The sequence below is a fragment of the Asparagus officinalis genome, chromosome 1 (assembly GCF_001876935.1).
Source record: "Asparagus officinalis chromosome 1, Aspof.V1, whole genome shotgun sequence".
Taxonomy (NCBI): domain Eukaryota; kingdom Viridiplantae; phylum Streptophyta; class Magnoliopsida; order Asparagales; family Asparagaceae; genus Asparagus; species Asparagus officinalis.
Genome location: NC_033794.1, coordinates 126475189 through 126492371, shown reverse-complemented (window position 1 = coordinate 126492371; position 17183 = coordinate 126475189). Strand labels below are relative to the sequence as shown.

Sequence of the window (17183 nt, the reverse complement as noted above, 5' to 3'; positions counted from 1 at the left end):
AAGTTTCGAACGCACAGTTCAGATCTGGCGTTTAAAGTTCATCAACGCAAAGGTCGAACTCTGCGTTAAAGTTTCGAACGCACAGTTCAGATCTGGCGTTTAAAGTTCATCAACGCAAAGGTCGAACTCTGCGTTAAAGTTTCGAACGCACAGTTCAGATCTGGCGTTTAAAGTTCATCAACGCAAAGGTCGAACTCTGCGTTAAAGTTTCGAACGCACAGTTCAGATCTGGCGTTTAAAGTTCATCAACGCAAAGGTCGAACTCTGCGTTAAAGTTTCGAACGCACAGTTCAGATCTGGCGTTTAAAGTTCATCAACGCAAAGGTCGAACTCTGCGTTAAAGTTTCGAACGCACAGTTCAGATCTGGCGTTTAAAGTTCATCAACGCAAAGGTCGAACTCTGCGTTAAAGTTTCGAACGCACAGTTCAGATCTGGCGTTTAAAGTTCATCAACGCAAAGGTCGAACTCTGCGTTAAAGTTTCGAACGCACAGTTCAGATCTGGCGTTTAAAGTTCATCAACGCAAAGGTCGAACTCTGCGTTAAAGTTTCGAACGCACAGTTCAGATCTGGCGTTTAAAGTTCATCAACGCAAAGGTCGAACTCTGCGTTAAAGTTTCGAACGCACAGTTCAGATCTGGCGTTTAAAGTTCATCAACGCAAAGGTCGAACTCTGCGTTAAAGTTTCGAACGCACAGTTCAGATCTGGCGTTTAAAGTTCATCAACGCAAAGGTCGAACTCTGCGTTAAAGTTTCGAACGCACAGTTCAGATCTGGCGTTTAAAGTTCATCAACGCAAAGGTCGAACTCTGCGTTAAAGTTTCGAACGCACAGTTCAGATCTGGCGTTTAAAGTTCATCAACGCAAAGGTCGAACTCTGCGTTAAAGTTTCGAACGCACAGTTCAGATCTGGCGTTTAAAGTTCATCAACGCAAAGGTCGAACTCTGCGTTAAAGTTTCGAACGCACAGTTCAGATCTGGCGTTTAAAGTTCATCAACGCAAAGGTCGAACTCTGCGTTAAAGTTTCGAACGCACAGTTCAGATCTGGCGTTTAAAGTTCATCAACGCAAAGGTCGAACTCTGCGTTAAAGTTTCGAACGCACAGTTCAGATCTGGCGTTTAAAGTTCATCAACGCAAAGGTCGAACTCTGCGTTAAAGTTTCGAACGCACAGTTCAGATCTGGCGTTTAAAGTTCATCAACGCAAAGGTCGAACTCTGCGTTAAAGTTTCGAACGCACAGTTCAGATCTGGCGTTTAAAGTTCATCAACGCAAAGGTCGAACTCTGCGTTAAAGTTTCGAACGCACAGTTCAGATCTGGCGTTTAAAGTTCATCAACGCAAAGGTCGAACTCTGCGTTAAAGTTTCGAACGCACAGTTCAGATCTGGCGTTTAAAGTTCATCAACGCAAAGGTCGAACTCTGCGTTAAAGTTTCGAACGCACAGTTCAGATCTGGCGTTTAAAGTTCATCAACGCAAAGGTCGAACTCTGCGTTAAAGTTTCGAACGCACAGTTCAGATCTGGCGTTTAAAGTTCATCAACGCAAAGGTCGAACTCTGCGTTAAAGTTTCGAACGCACAGTTCAGATCTGGCGTTTAAAGTTCATCAACGCAAAGGTCGAACTCTGCGTTAAAGTTTCGAACGCACAGTTCAGATCTGGCGTTTAAAGTTCATCAACGCAAAGGTCGAACTCTGCGTTAAAGTTTCGAACGCACAGTTCAGATCTGGCGTTTAAAGTTCATCAACGCAAAGGTCGAACTCTGCGTTAAAGTTTCGAACGCACAGTTCAGATCTGGCGTTTAAAGTTCATCAACGCAAAGGTCGAACTCTGCGTTAAAGTTTCGAACGCACAGTTCAGATCTGGCGTTTAAAGTTCATCAACGCAAAGGTCGAACTCTGCGTTAAAGTTTCGAACGCACAGTTCAGATCTGGCGTTTAAAGTTCATCAACGCAAAGGTCGAACTCTGCGTTAAAGTTTCGAACGCACAGTTCAGATCTGGCGTTTAAAGTTCATCAACGCAAAGGTCGAACTCTGCGTTAAAGTTTCGAACGCACAGTTCAGATCTGGCGTTTAAAGTTCATCAACGCAAAGGTCGAACTCTGCGTTAAAGTTTCGAACGCACAGTTCAGATCTGGCGTTTAAAGTTCATCAACGCAAAGGTCGAACTCTGCGTTAAAGTTTCGAACGCACAGTTCAGATCTGGCGTTTAAAGTTCATCAACGCAAAGGTCGAACTCTGCGTTAAAGTTTCGAACGCACAGTTCAGATCTGGCGTTTAAAGTTCATCAACGCAAAGGTCGAACTCTGCGTTAAAGTTTCGAACGCACAGTTCAGATCTGGCGTTTAAAGTTCATCAACGCAAAGGTCGAACTCTGCGTTAAAGTTTCGAACGCACAGTTCAGATCTGGCGTTTAAAGTTCATCAACGCAAAGGTCGAACTCTGCGTTAAAGTTTCGAACGCACAGTTCAGATCTGGCGTTTAAAGTTCATCAACGCAAAGGTCGAACTCTGCGTTAAAGTTTCGAACGCACAGTTCAGATCTGGCGTTTAAAGTTCATCAACGCAAAGGTCGAACTCTGCGTTAAAGTTTCGAACGCACAGTTCAGATCTGGCGTTTAAAGTTCATCAACGCAAAGGTCGAACTCTGCGTTAAAGTTTCGAACGCACAGTTCAGATCTGGCGTTTAAAGTTCATCAACGCAAAGGTCGAACTCTGCGTTAAAGTTTCGAACGCACAGTTCAGATCTGGCGTTTAAAGTTCATCAACGCAAAGGTCGAACTCTGCGTTAAAGTTTCGAACGCACAGTTCAGATCTGGCGTTTAAAGTTCATCAACGCAAAGGTCGAACTCTGCGTTAAAGTTTCGAACGCACAGTTCAGATCTGGCGTTTAAAGTTCATCAACGCAAAGGTCGAACTCTGCGTTAAAGTTTCGAACGCACAGTTCAGATCTGGCGTTTAAAGTTCATCAACGCAAAGGTCGAACTCTGCGTTAAAGTTTCGAACGCACAGTTCAGATCTGGCGTTTAAAGTTCATCAACGCAAAGGTCGAACTCTGCGTTAAAGTTTCGAACGCACAGTTCAGATCTGGCGTTTAAAGTTCATCAACGCAAAGGTCGAACTCTGCGTTAAAGTTTCGAACGCACAGTTCAGATCTGGCGTTTAAAGTTCATCAACGCAAAGGTCGAACTCTGCGTTAAAGTTTCGAACGCACAGTTCAGATCTGGCGTTTAAAGTTCATCAACGCAAAGGTCGAACTCTGCGTTAAAGTTTCGAACGCACAGTTCAGATCTGGCGTTTAAAGTTCATCAACGCAAAGGTCGAACTCTGCGTTAAAGTTTCGAACGCACAGTTCAGATCTGGCGTTTAAAGTTCATCAACGCAAAGGTCGAACTCTGCGTTAAAGTTTCGAACGCACAGTTCAGATCTGGCGTTTAAAGTTCATCAACGCAAAGGTCGAACTCTGCGTTAAAGTTTCGAACGCACAGTTCAGATCTGGCGTTTAAAGTTCATCAACGCAAAGGTCGAACTCTGCGTTAAAGTTTCGAACGCACAGTTCAGATCTGGCGTTTAAAGTTCATCAACGCAAAGGTCGAACTCTGCGTTAAAGTTTCGAACGCACAGTTCAGATCTGGCGTTTAAAGTTCATCAACGCAAAGGTCGAACTCTGCGTTAAAGTTTCGAACGCACAGTTCAGATCTGGCGTTTAAAGTTCATCAACGCAAAGGTCGAACTCTGCGTTAAAGTTTCGAACGCACAGTTCAGATCTGGCGTTTAAAGTTCATCAACGCAAAGGTCGAACTCTGCGTTAAAGTTTCGAACGCACAGTTCAGATCTGGCGTTTAAAGTTCATCAACGCAAAGGTCGAACTCTGCGTTAAAGTTTCGAACGCACAGTTCAGATCTGGCGTTTAAAGTTCATCAACGCAAAGGTCGAACTCTGCGTTAAAGTTTCGAACGCACAGTTCAGATCTGGCGTTTAAAGTTCATCAACGCAAAGGTCGAACTCTGCGTTAAAGTTTCGAACGCACAGTTCAGATCTGGCGTTTAAAGTTCATCAACGCAAAGGTCGAACTCTGCGTTAAAGTTTCGAACGCACAGTTCAGATCTGGCGTTTAAAGTTCATCAACGCAAAGGTCGAACTCTGCGTTAAAGTTTCGAACGCACAGTTCAGATCTGGCGTTTAAAGTTCATCAACGCAAAGGTCGAACTCTGCGTTAAAGTTTCGAACGCACAGTTCAGATCTGGCGTTTAAAGTTCATCAACGCAAAGGTCGAACTCTGCGTTAAAGTTTCGAACGCACAGTTCAGATCTGGCGTTTAAAGTTCATCAACGCAAAGGTCGAACTCTGCGTTAAAGTTTCGAACGCACAGTTCAGATCTGGCGTTTAAAGTTCATCAACGCAAAGGTCGAACTCTGCGTTAAAGTTTCGAACGCACAGTTCAGATCTGGCGTTTAAAGTTCATCAACGCAAAGGTCGAACTCTGCGTTAAAGTTTCGAACGCACAGTTCAGATCTGGCGTTTAAAGTTCATCAACGCAAAGGTCGAACTCTGCGTTAAAGTTTCGAACGCACAGTTCAGATCTGGCGTTTAAAGTTCATCAACGCAAAGGTCGAACTCTGCGTTAAAGTTTCGAACGCACAGTTCAGATCTGGCGTTTAAAGTTCATCAACGCAAAGGTCGAACTCTGCGTTAAAGTTTCGAACGCACAGTTCAGATCTGGCGTTTAAAGTTCATCAACGCAAAGGTCGAACTCTGCGTTAAAGTTTCGAACGCACAGTTCAGATCTGGCGTTTAAAGTTCATCAACGCAAAGGTCGAACTCTGCGTTAAAGTTTCGAACGCACAGTTCAGATCTGGCGTTTAAAGTTCATCAACGCAAAGGTCGAACTCTGCGTTAAAGTTTCGAACGCACAGTTCAGATCTGGCGTTTAAAGTTCATCAACGCAAAGGTCGAACTCTGCGTTAAAGTTTCGAACGCACAGTTCAGATCTGGCGTTTAAAGTTCATCAACGCAAAGGTCGAACTCTGCGTTAAAGTTTCGAACGCACAGTTCAGATCTGGCGTTTAAAGTTCATCAACGCAAAGGTCGAACTCTGCGTTAAAGTTTCGAACGCACAGTTCAGATCTGGCGTTTAAAGTTCATCAACGCAAAGGTCGAACTCTGCGTTAAAGTTTCGAACGCACAGTTCAGATCTGGCGTTTAAAGTTCATCAACGCAAAGGTCGAACTCTGCGTTAAAGTTTCGAACGCACAGTTCAGATCTGGCGTTTAAAGTTCATCAACGCAAAGGTCGAACTCTGCGTTAAAGTTTCGAACGCACAGTTCAGATCTGGCGTTTAAAGTTCATCAACGCAAAGGTCGAACTCTGCGTTAAAGTTTCGAACGCACAGTTCAGATCTGGCGTTTAAAGTTCATCAACGCAAAGGTCGAACTCTGCGTTAAAGTTTCGAACGCACAGTTCAGATCTGGCGTTTAAAGTTCATCAACGCAAAGGTCGAACTCTGCGTTAAAGTTTCGAACGCACAGTTCAGATCTGGCGTTTAAAGTTCATCAACGCAAAGGTCGAACTCTGCGTTAAAGTTTCGAACGCACAGTTCAGATCTGGCGTTTAAAGTTCATCAACGCAAAGGTCGAACTCTGCGTTAAAGTTTCGAACGCACAGTTCAGATCTGGCGTTTAAAGTTCATCAACGCAAAGGTCGAACTCTGCGTTAAAGTTTCGAACGCACAGTTCAGATCTGGCGTTTAAAGTTCATCAACGCAAAGGTCGAACTCTGCGTTAAAGTTTCGAACGCACAGTTCAGATCTGGCGTTTAAAGTTCATCAACGCAAAGGTCGAACTCTGCGTTAAAGTTTCGAACGCACAGTTCAGATCTGGCGTTTAAAGTTCATCAACGCAAAGGTCGAACTCTGCGTTAAAGTTTCGAACGCACAGTTCAGATCTGGCGTTTAAAGTTCATCAACGCAAAGGTCGAACTCTGCGTTAAAGTTTCGAACGCACAGTTCAGATCTGGCGTTTAAAGTTCATCAACGCAAAGGTCGAACTCTGCGTTAAAGTTTCGAACGCACAGTTCAGATCTGGCGTTTAAAGTTCATCAACGCAAAGGTCGAACTCTGCGTTAAAGTTTCGAACGCACAGTTCAGATCTGGCGTTTAAAGTTCATCAACGCAAAGGTCGAACTCTGCGTTAAAGTTTCGAACGCACAGTTCAGATCTGGCGTTTAAAGTTCATCAACGCAAAGGTCGAACTCTGCGTTAAAGTTTCGAACGCACAGTTCAGATCTGGCGTTTAAAGTTCATCAACGCAAAGGTCGAACTCTGCGTTAAAGTTTCGAACGCACAGTTCAGATCTGGCGTTTAAAGTTCATCAACGCAAAGGTCGAACTCTGCGTTAAAGTTTCGAACGCACAGTTCAGATCTGGCGTTTAAAGTTCATCAACGCAAAGGTCGAACTCTGCGTTAAAGTTTCGAACGCACAGTTCAGATCTGGCGTTTAAAGTTCATCAACGCAAAGGTCGAACTCTGCGTTAAAGTTTCGAACGCACAGTCCAGATCTGGCGTTTAAAGTTCATCAACGCAAAGGTCGAACTCTGCGTTAAAGTTTCGAACGCACAGTTCAGATCTGGCGTTTAAAGCTCATTAACACAAAGGTCGAACTCTACGTTAAATTTTCGAACGCACAGTTCAGACCTAACGTTGATTTTCATCAACGCAAAGGCTAAACTCTGCGTTAAGTCTTCGAACGCACAGTTAAAGCCTGGCGTTAATTTTCATCAACGCAGAGGTTAAACTCTGCGTTAAGTTTTCGAACGCACAGTTCAAGCCTGGCGTTAAAAAATTTCATAAACGCAAAGGTCAAGCCCTTGACGTTTCGAATTCAAAACGCAGAGTCTTAACTCTGCGTTACAATAACAAAACGAGTCATCTCCCTCGTTTGCAAGAACCCATCTAGGGTTTTTCAGAGAACTCGCCGAAGCAAGTTTGATGGCGATACATCTAGGGTTTTAAAGAACTCGCCGAAGCGAGTTTGACGGCCACGAAGGGCGACGCTTACCACCGACGGGCGGAACCTGAAACGGCGGCACCGCTGCAGCAGGGGATCTTGGGCGTGGAGCAGCTTTCTTCTTGGAACCCATGGAAGAGGGTTGGAGATGATGAACAGGATCACCGACGTCGAAAACGAAGAGGCTTCGTTAAAAATCTTCCGAAAGAGAGGAGGCAAAAAGTCGGGTGACTTTTGATTTGACCCTTAGCGGTCTATTTATAGACAGCTATGAGCTGTCAAATCGGGTCGGGGTTCTAGGCCCAAAATCCCGCCAAACGTGGCCTGTGCGCCTGTGACGCTTGAGCTTCTGAACGCAGAATTCACCCCTGCGTTATAATCCGCCGTGCATCTACATTGATGGAATCCCTAAACGCAGAATTTAACCCTGCGTTTCAGTTCAATAACGCAAGAAATCTATCTGTGCGTTCTGACTCAACCACACGACTTCCTCTATGTTTATAGCCAAGACATGGTTCCAAATAAATAGAGGGAGGCTAATGTCAGCTATCAAAGCGACTAAAAGCCAAGAAGAAATAAGTGACCCCACAAAAGAGTCCATTGGATGAGTACAATTAGATTCCAATCAACTAAGTCTGACAACGTCTTCTAAATTTTGAGATCCAAAGTATTCCGAAAATTCGTCCCAGTCAACCGCGAACTTTCGAAAACTTTGGAGGGGGTTCTGTAGGCTGTCTAAAAATCACAATGGATAGCTAATCCCTATCAAGCCCTGATAATGGAAGTTACAATCAGACGACTTTCTAATCACTGCATCCGCAACTCTGCAACCGCTATAAACAAGGCCTCATCTCTGAGATGATTGATCTTGATGGCTGCGACAACAGCATGACTAATATTATATTAGCAACTATTAGAGATGCTGATGAGCAGTGTAATGATTTCAGAAATAAAAGGTTGGGCTTAGTTGGTGAGTCGCTTGGTAGAGAGCTGTGGGCAAATATCCATCTTCAAAACACTATGGATGTTGATTCCCGTCAAGCTCTCACAACGAAAGCTACAATCAAATAGCTTTCGGGTCGACAGTCGGAAAGGGCAAATAGGAGACTTTTCACACAGATCGAGAAGAGTTACAATTTGACGACACTTCCGACAGCTGATGAAAACCCTATTCAGTGGCCTTCACGATCGTTGGTGAGAGTTACAATCTGACGACTCTCATATCTTATAACAGGCAAAGACCAATAAACAATGGCCTTTGCAATGTCATGGCAGACGATGTTACAAGTCAACAACCTCTATCAAACGTAGAAGTTTAATTCTGCGTTTCTCAAATTCGAAACGCACACAACTTGTGCGTTCTCCAGCGAATGTCTAACTCTGCAACGCAGAGTTCAAGCACCAAACGCACACATAACGTGCGTTCTTCAATAGGTTCAACTACGTGTCCCAAACTCTGGACGCAGAGTTGAGCTTCAACGCACACGGCCTGTGCGTCTCAAATCTCTAACAGAGATTTAACTCTGCATCTCAAGCCTTGGACGCAGAGTTAAAGCCCATAACGCCAACTGAGGCGTTTTGACTTGTTCAAACGCAAGTCGAACGGCCTCAAAACCGTTATCCCACGTTCTGAGGGATTCTCGCCCACAAAGGAGCGGAAATAGGGGTTGGTTACACTCCACATCACCCTATAAATAACCAACTTACTCAACTGAGTAAGGGGGGCGGGTTGATAGGTTGATCAATCGGTTTCTGAGATCAAAACCGCAAAGAGTTGAGGGGAGCTGGTATCAAAACCACCCAAGGTCAACAAATCTCGGCAGTTGAGTAATCGGAAGGAAGAGATCTTCGGGAGATCAAGGAACTGATCAACGATCAGTTAATCAAATCCCGAAGGATCCTTTCATCAAAGGTATCATCCACTTGGCAATTAACCGAATTTTCGGTTCCAACAACTCTGTTACAGAGTTTTAACTCATTCTGAGTTCTTAAACTCGTTAAGAGTTCTTAATTAGCTTGCAACGCAAGTTAATCACATAAAACCAGACATTCGGTTTTCAACAACTCTTATCAGAGTTCTTAACTCGTTCAGAGTTCTTTACACTCGTTAAGAGTTCTAAACCGAAGTCATCAAGCACTTCAATTGTTCCAGTGAAGAAGGACGGTCGGATCGTCAACGGAGAGCAAGTTCGACGCGATCAATCGAAGGAGGCACTCCACCGCTACCAAGAAGAACCCAGTTTTAAACAAAGGGGAGAATCAAATTCATTCTCCTCTCTTTTGTAATCGGAATCCAAATTGTAATCGATTTTGAGAGAATACAAGTCAAATTTTCTTTCGTTATTTCTTTTACATCAAATTTCCAACAAACAGTAACTTAAGAGTAGAGGTGTAAAACAACACAGTGGAACACAGGTCGAAGGGTAGAACGAGACGGCGAATCAAAGAATCGAAGCATTCAGTTTTCAGTCCGTGAATCGACTCATACATGTACATGAGTCGACTCATCAGGTTGAGTCGACTCATGCCTGTCATAAGTCGACTTACGAAATCCAGCCGTTTTGTCAAAAGTTTCTGACCAGTCGACTCATCATTTCATGAGTCGACCCATGTGTCAAGAGTCGACTCATATATGCACATGAGTCGACTCATCAAGGGTTTCCTGGTTTGTTTGGGTTTTTGCTTACACGTTTTCCTATAGGGTTTAGGATTGGTTATTTACCATTTTGCCACCCACGTTGTTACGCCTATAAAAGGGGTTGTTTAGGGTTTCTAATCAATCAGATGTAATCAAAGAGAGATTCTAATCAAGAGAGATTAGGGTTTAGAGAGAATTAAGAGTTTGTTCTCGATTCTAGTGAGATTGTGAGAGAGAGATTGTAATCTTTTCATACTCATAATCTAGAGAGGGTATTTTCCTTCGCCACATACTGAATTATTCTTGTGTTTCTGACATCCTCTTCTCAACCCACCTTTGATAATTTCGTGATCAAAGGTGCTCGCACGACGACTCGTATCAAGGAGTGTAGAGATTCCTTAGAAATCTCTAGAAAGTAAAGATATGTGTGGAGAATTCTAGAGAGCTAATCTTCACCCTTGGATCAAATTATTCCCCACCACTCATTATGAAGGTGGAGTGGTATAAATAGGAGTGGAAGCCTTCATTCCTATCCATCCAAGACAAAAAAACAATCCACTTCCTAGAGTGAGAAAAAACCTCTAATATAGAGAGTTAGAGAGCCTCTTTGAGAGAGAAGTGAGATAGCTTGAGAGTCCTAATCATCAAGCTCGAGTGAGCCACTGAAGTGAGACAATTTTGTAAAATATAAATTCTTATAATCTACTATTTTTTGTATATTGGAAGAACCTCCATTAGATGACCATAAACTCTTGTGCTCCCATTATTATCTTAATTTATAAGTGTCTATCTTAACTTCACGAGGCGGGAAAGACCGAGCTTTCCCAACAAATTCTACGTGGCTTTCTACTTTTTTCCATACAATGGATGAGCAAACGGTTCTGAGAGAATTTGGACTCCTAGTGTAACCCAGTCCAGAATCGAACCTAGAACCATGAGGGCCCTTTTCGAACTTCTCAGCCAACCGTTCAGGTGACCCGCAGGGGGCTTGGACTCCTGGTTCTAATTAACAAAAACTGCATTTATATTACTTTAATAATAAGAAAAAATTTTATTGATTAAAAAACAAAAAATATCAAATTTTTTGGTAGGACTTTACGACCACAATATTATTTCACCATAATGGATGGAACAACAATTTTCCAAGAGCACGGAGAAGCAACCAAGGGGGTACACTATGCCCCCTAGCCTTATTATCTTATTATTTCAATCAATCACATAACAATCACAATTTCATCCTTGAATTTTACCACTCAATCACTTGCTAAGAAAGTTGCGGTACCAACGTGAAGATTTCTTGGGCAAACGCTGCAGAGTCTTGAAATCAACGTAGTAAAGGCCAAATCTAACAGTATAGCCAGCATCCCACTCAAAACTATCAAACATTGACCAATGAAAGTATCCTTGCACATTTGCCCCCTCACTGCAAAAATTAACTCAATTTAGTTATTGCATCTTAAATCTAATTAAAAGGTATATTAGTAACAAATTCAAACTCACCCTATAGCTTTGTTCAGGTTCAATAGATGACCTTGCAGGTATCTTATTCTTATGTCATCATTCAAGACTTCTTTCAAGGGTATCGATGAGTTTACAAGTGTGTCAACTCCTAAGTAAATAAGAAGTTAACAAATAGACTCATGAATTAGATATATGTATGACATACCCACAAAAAAAATTTATAAGTTTTTCGCATAATAATTAGTTAATATCGTGATTTACCATTTTCCGTAATGTAAATGATTGGATTGTTGTATTTCTCCTTTATGTATAGCACGAGTGATCTGATTCCTTGGGGGTAAATTAGGAGCCAGTCTGAACCAGTCTGAAACACAATACACCAAGCAAATATATATCGGATTAGTGTTAAGAGTAATTGTGCTCATAGATTTATGATAAACTTTCTAAAGTTTAGGGGGTTAAATGCAGACCCCCTAAAGTTCATGGGATTTTGTGAAATTAATCCTATATAAATATAGCGCAAGCTTAACAGAAAACAGTAATCTTACCGGTTCTCCAATTGGTTTGCCGTTTCTTATGCCTGTTTCAAAAAATATATATACAATTTGAATATTATCAATTACACGTTATATATATATTATGTCATATGAACCACAGATTAACCATCAATTAGAAATTTAACAAAACTTAATACCTGTTGTAAATGCGTGTATATCATCATCAATGGTGAAATTTACTTTGTTCATCAAGAAGGAAATACTTCTTGCATATTGTGTTGTATAGTAATTTAATCCAAGGAAGTCATAAGATCCTCTAAGCATTTTAGATTGCTGTGGTGTGAACTTCGGCAATCTATCTCCGGCGACGGCTCTCATGGTGAACGGGTAGTCTCCCGTTGCTATCGGGTCCATAAACCTAAACACCATGAAAAACAAATGTCATCGCGCTTAATTAAATCGAAAATCTCAATTCATAAATCAACTTTCTTCCGGATTTAAGATAATAAATGTTAGATTTGAAATGGATTATAAACGACTATGATATATTCAATAAGTAGGATTTTAGTATGTAGTTTTTTGTAAAGGAATAAACCGTTTTTTTATAGTGAAGAGGATCTGAATTCATTGTTTGGGTGGACTCACCATCCGAAAAAGAAATCAAGGGCTCGAATGGATGCGTCATAGTCTGCTTTGGAATTAGAATAAGGCCTGAACCAGTGGGTGACAAGAGTAATCCCTATCTTTCCCTTTTGTGATGCCTGCAATATTGTTCAAGTCAATTCAACGAGCCCAAATCTTGAATCCAACAAAAAGATTTCTGATTTCATAAAAACCCTCTGGACTTTCATGGTTTCGCAAATAACCCATCTAAACCCTCTATTGGTCCCATATTTTGGGTCATTGAGGAATTTTTCTTTTTTTTTCATCTCGTATATATACTTTCCTGAAGATTGGACTCCTGAACCTTAATTAAAACTTCTCTCGCCGCACCCTCTTAACCGTAATTTGCAAAGGACTGCATTTCGCCAAGTGAGAAAAACCTAAATTTAAGGGAGGGGTACGTACGTTGCATGCAAACAACAAATGACGTACAAATTTCTGAGGTTTTCCTCTCAAGGAAGATATTAGTTATTTTATTTCTCAATTAATTACATGGAGGTGATCTAGCGAGAAAAGTTTGAAGTCCAGGGGGTTTTCTGAATGAACCCCCGGATCATTACCTGGTACTTGTCTCTGTACACCTTCACGGCAGCAGCGTGGGCAAGGAGCAAGTTGTGCCCGGCGACGTACGGCTCACGGGCGGAGTCTCCGGCGGCACAGCCGAGAAAGGAGGAGCAGCGCCCCGGAGCGAATATTCCGGCTCCGTAGCCCCGTTGGCAGAAGGAGTACGGCTCGTTGAATGTGATCCAGCTCTTCACCCTGTCTCCGTACAACTTAAAGAGCAGCTCGGCGTAGTTCTTGAAGTCCTCCCTACATGAAGTGGGAGAAAAAAAAATCCTCTTTATTCATACTTTAATTTGCTCAAGAAACTCAGAGTTCCTGTTAATGAAACCATTAATTTTAGAGAAAAATATATGACGATAGAATTAAACTCTTGAATTAAACTCTTACGAAATTGCATGCATATTCACTGCATAAGGGAGGTGGGTCCGGGGGCGGCCTCCTCCCAGGATGGCCGTAAGCAAAAATTTTAATTTACGTTTTTTACGGCGAAGGTAAACTTTGTATTTAGGATGCTATAGACAGAAATTCATGCTAAGATTATGTATCGCATATAATTTCAAATATCTAAGAGACGAAAATAGAGACGGCGGGAAAGTGAGATTAAAGTTTGAGAGATTGATTATATATAATCCCTTACATGCATCTGTCTATGATTAGATTTTTTTGCTATATATGTTGACAACAAATTAAATCTAGTTTAATGATAAAAATATTTCGACTTCCAACCTCCTGATTTCTTCTCTTACTCTCTTAAATCTGATACGGAACTTTAAAACCATTTTTTTTAATCTTTGGCAATTTCAATTAATTTTATCTAGAGAAAATTTAAGAAACCATTATATGTGATTCTATGTAAGGCACTTGAAGAGTGAAACCGTATTATAAATTTAATCACTTCGTTAACTTATTAGATTTTTTTAAAATTAGTAGAGTGAAACCCTATTATAAATTTAATCACTCTGTTAACTTATTATATGTCATAGATGAAGATTTTTTTTGGTTTAACCTATTAGGTAGATAACTAAAATTTCTCGAAAAACATGTTGTACGAATGAACCAAGAATAACTAATAAAGGATAATAATATGAGAAAAATAGAAATGGGATGGGCTGCGAAGAGATAGGGACTTATCAGTCTGTCTGCTAGTCAAATTGTTGCAGGATAAGGGTGTTAGGTCTCATGTTTATGAGCCTACTATCTAATCTAGTTTTGATGATTAACAAATAACTCCTAATAATGTTTGTCGAGTGTTTACTTTGCTTGTTAGGTATTCTACACAAAGATCCTCCATTGGAGGTTGGATGGATTTGCGCCTACATGATCATATTCATTGGAGGATGGAAGGAATTTAGAATGGAGCACGATGCATTCGAGCCAGACACACTATTGCTTCATCCATACTATGAAGAGGAGGATTGCCGAAGATCAATGTTCATGAGATCATTTAGCTTGGGTATATTAGTTTAGGTATTTATACTTTGTGTATTTATGCTTTAAGCTCAATATTATACACACACACATTCTTTGGTTTTATCACAATTTGGATATTTTTTAAGAAAATATTATGTTATTAGTTTATGGACAAAATAATCCTTGTATACATTTTTTATTAAGTCTATAAATCAATTCAAAAAGACTTTCATAACTTGGTTTAAGTCAAATGACAAAATCAAGTGTTTAAACAAACACGTATTTATGAGTTTTTGTAAAATGAAGAGTTTTTCACAAACAAAAAATGATATCTTAAAAATTTCTTTTCTAACATATTCATATTCATGTTTATAAACATTTCCCCCAAATTTTATATTTTTTAGAATTTATTTGCTATTTTTAAAAGGGGTTTGAAATTAATTTTTACTGTTTAAATATCACCCTGTGCACGTTATCAGTTGACTGATGAAAATCATCAGTCGACCGAAGAAGTACGTTGGAAAAGCAGAAAGTTTCTGCTCAGTCGACTGATGAACTATCAGTCGACCGAAGTAGGTCATCAGTCAACTGATGAGTTCATCAGTCGACCGATATAGGTTGAGCTGTCTGTAACTGTCAGCTCATCAGTCGACTGACACTGTTCATCAGTCGACTGATGGTACTATAACGATTAGTTTTTTAGCTTCCTGATTTTTTGGATTTTTAATCTTTTTGCTTGAATTTTCTTGGTTTTGGGCTTTGTTTTATGATCCTATATATATCCCTTGCCTTCAAACTTTTGAACTATCCAAGAAGAGTTTACATTAGGTTTATAAGTGTTTAAAAAGGGTGTATAAGTGTGGTTTTCAAGTTTGTTTGTGAAGAGGTTTTCACAAGAAAATGAGATTATTTCTTTTGTGTTTCGACTTCAAACTCAATCTCTCTCACTCTTGATTTTCAGAGAAGTTTTGCTAAACTCAATCTCTAGATTTATATAAGTTTATTGTTGATTATAATTTTCTTAAGCTAGATTATAAATTGAGTTTACATTTTATTTTACTCATTGATTGTATTTCACATTAAATATAATTTGGGTTGTGGTGAGTGATTAATTGAGTGTGGGCTTAACTTAGTTCTCATCCTTATATTAGAGAACAAACAAATTTACTTTGAACTTAATTATTGAGATCACATTGTAATACACAAGAACACTTAGAGAAGTGGTTGGTAAGAGACGGGGTCAATTCCAAGAGGAGTAGCGTCGGTAGTAAATCCTAGGGAGAGATCATAATTCCGAGCACTTGAGGAAGTTGACACGGACTAGGCCAACACTTAGAGAAGTGTGTTGTGTGATTGCAATTGTAAGAGTTGTAAAAATTTTCGATGAACTTGGAAAACCGATTGTGTAGTTGATTTATTTGAGATAGTGGAGATTCTCCTCGAGGGTAAGAAGCAGAGACGTAGGTCGTGGGTCAATCGAACTCCATGAACATTTTCTTGTGTTTGAGTTTAGCATTGACGTATTTTTATTATCTCATTGTTTATATCGCCTATTGTTTCATATTTGCTTATCCTTGCTTATATTATTATGCATATCATATTGTTAAGGATAATTTTATTAATAAGTTTTAAATTGTTATTGAAATCAGATTAGATTAGCAAATACCCTATTCATCCCCCTCTAGAGTAATTTCAGAAGGGCTCACAAATCTACAGTTTAACAACTCATTTTCTAAAATGAAATGTCAACACATACCAAGTGCGCTCAACACTACACTTGATCATCTTAGCCAAAATAATGTATTACTCACACAATACGGGGGCTAAGGAAACCGCCATATTCAGCTTCTAGGCTTTGAGGAGAATCCCAGTGGAAAATGGTGACCAATGGTTTAATACCTGCATATATATTTTATTGCATAAAAAATTCATTTTAAGAAATAATAACGGAAAAAAGACTTTACTTAATTTGAATAAATTGATTTTTTTTTTTCAATAGAAGAGGGACCTCTCGATAAGAGCTCGTTGATGAAGTTGTTGTAATACTCAACACCCTCTTTGTTTATTCCTCCGCTTATCTTCCCATCTACAAAGAATTTATTGTCAATTATGAAGCAATAATTATTTAAGTAGCACATATTAGAGAGACGTAGCTATATATGCATACGCTACGGACTTACTAGGTAAAATTCTAGTCCAAGAGATTGAGAATCTGAATGCATCAAGTCCAGTGTCCTTCATATGCTTTATATCTTCCTGCAAATTTAACAAGAAAATATTATTGGAATATTTTGAATTATTAGTAAAAGATCATAGTGAATATAATGTCTGTAATGTTAGAAATAAATTGTATTTTGGACATAAATTTGGAGAAGGTTAAGATGAAACATAAATTAATTATGGACAAAAATGAACCTTGTAGCGGTGATACGTATCAATTGAAACATCGCCGTTGCTTCCGTTCGCTATCTTTTCTGTAAGAAAACAAAACGTTTCACAAAGATAATTAGTTATAGCTTTATGGCTAGTACACACATAAAATTGTTATTTTTTGTTAATGCAACTACTAAGTGTTTTTAGAACAAATTTAAAACATGTTTATTGATCTCTTACATCTGTTGTATTTAAGAGACATATATTAACATCCCCTTCGAACAAAAAAAAAACTGAACATTTCTTTTTTGACGTAACTCAAACTTTTGTTAAACAATAAATATCAATTTTTTTTTAAGAAAAAGGATGGAATCACAAGGATCACAGCCGATACTATCATAAACATCAAATTATTTTGGTCATCAATCAATTTAATCTAAGAGGGGGAGAAAACGTAAACGAATTTATCATGTAGACATTTTCATTGAATGTAATAAGAAATCACGTGATCTAATTTGGTTAAAAATTACTCATATTCGATTATAAGTTTCCATTTTAAATACGTTCGACTGTGGT

General features: G+C 39.7%; 1 protein-coding gene across 1 annotated transcript in view; it reads right to left on the bottom strand.

Moving 5' to 3' along the window:
• Window positions 10811-17183, bottom strand: part of LOC109844421 (beta-glucosidase 12-like) — a 10017-nt gene continuing 3644 nt past the window's right edge. The window contains exons 3-13 of the mRNA XM_020413440.1: window positions 16650-16708; window positions 16415-16490; window positions 16243-16320; window positions 16046-16133; window positions 12821-13070; window positions 12243-12358; window positions 11795-12015; window positions 11649-11680; window positions 11362-11464; window positions 11140-11248; window positions 10811-11062 (exon numbers count right to left, since the gene is read on the bottom strand). Coding sequence (XP_020269029.1) covers window positions 10897-11062; window positions 11140-11248; window positions 11362-11464; window positions 11649-11680; window positions 11795-12015; window positions 12243-12358; window positions 12821-13070; window positions 16046-16133; window positions 16243-16320; window positions 16415-16475 — 1224 coding nt within the window. The 5' untranslated portion in view covers window positions 16476-16490; window positions 16650-16708 and the 3' untranslated portion in view covers window positions 10811-10896. The remainder of the gene's footprint in view (window positions 11063-11139; window positions 11249-11361; window positions 11465-11648; window positions 11681-11794; window positions 12016-12242; window positions 12359-12820; window positions 13071-16045; window positions 16134-16242; window positions 16321-16414; window positions 16491-16649; window positions 16709-17183) is intronic.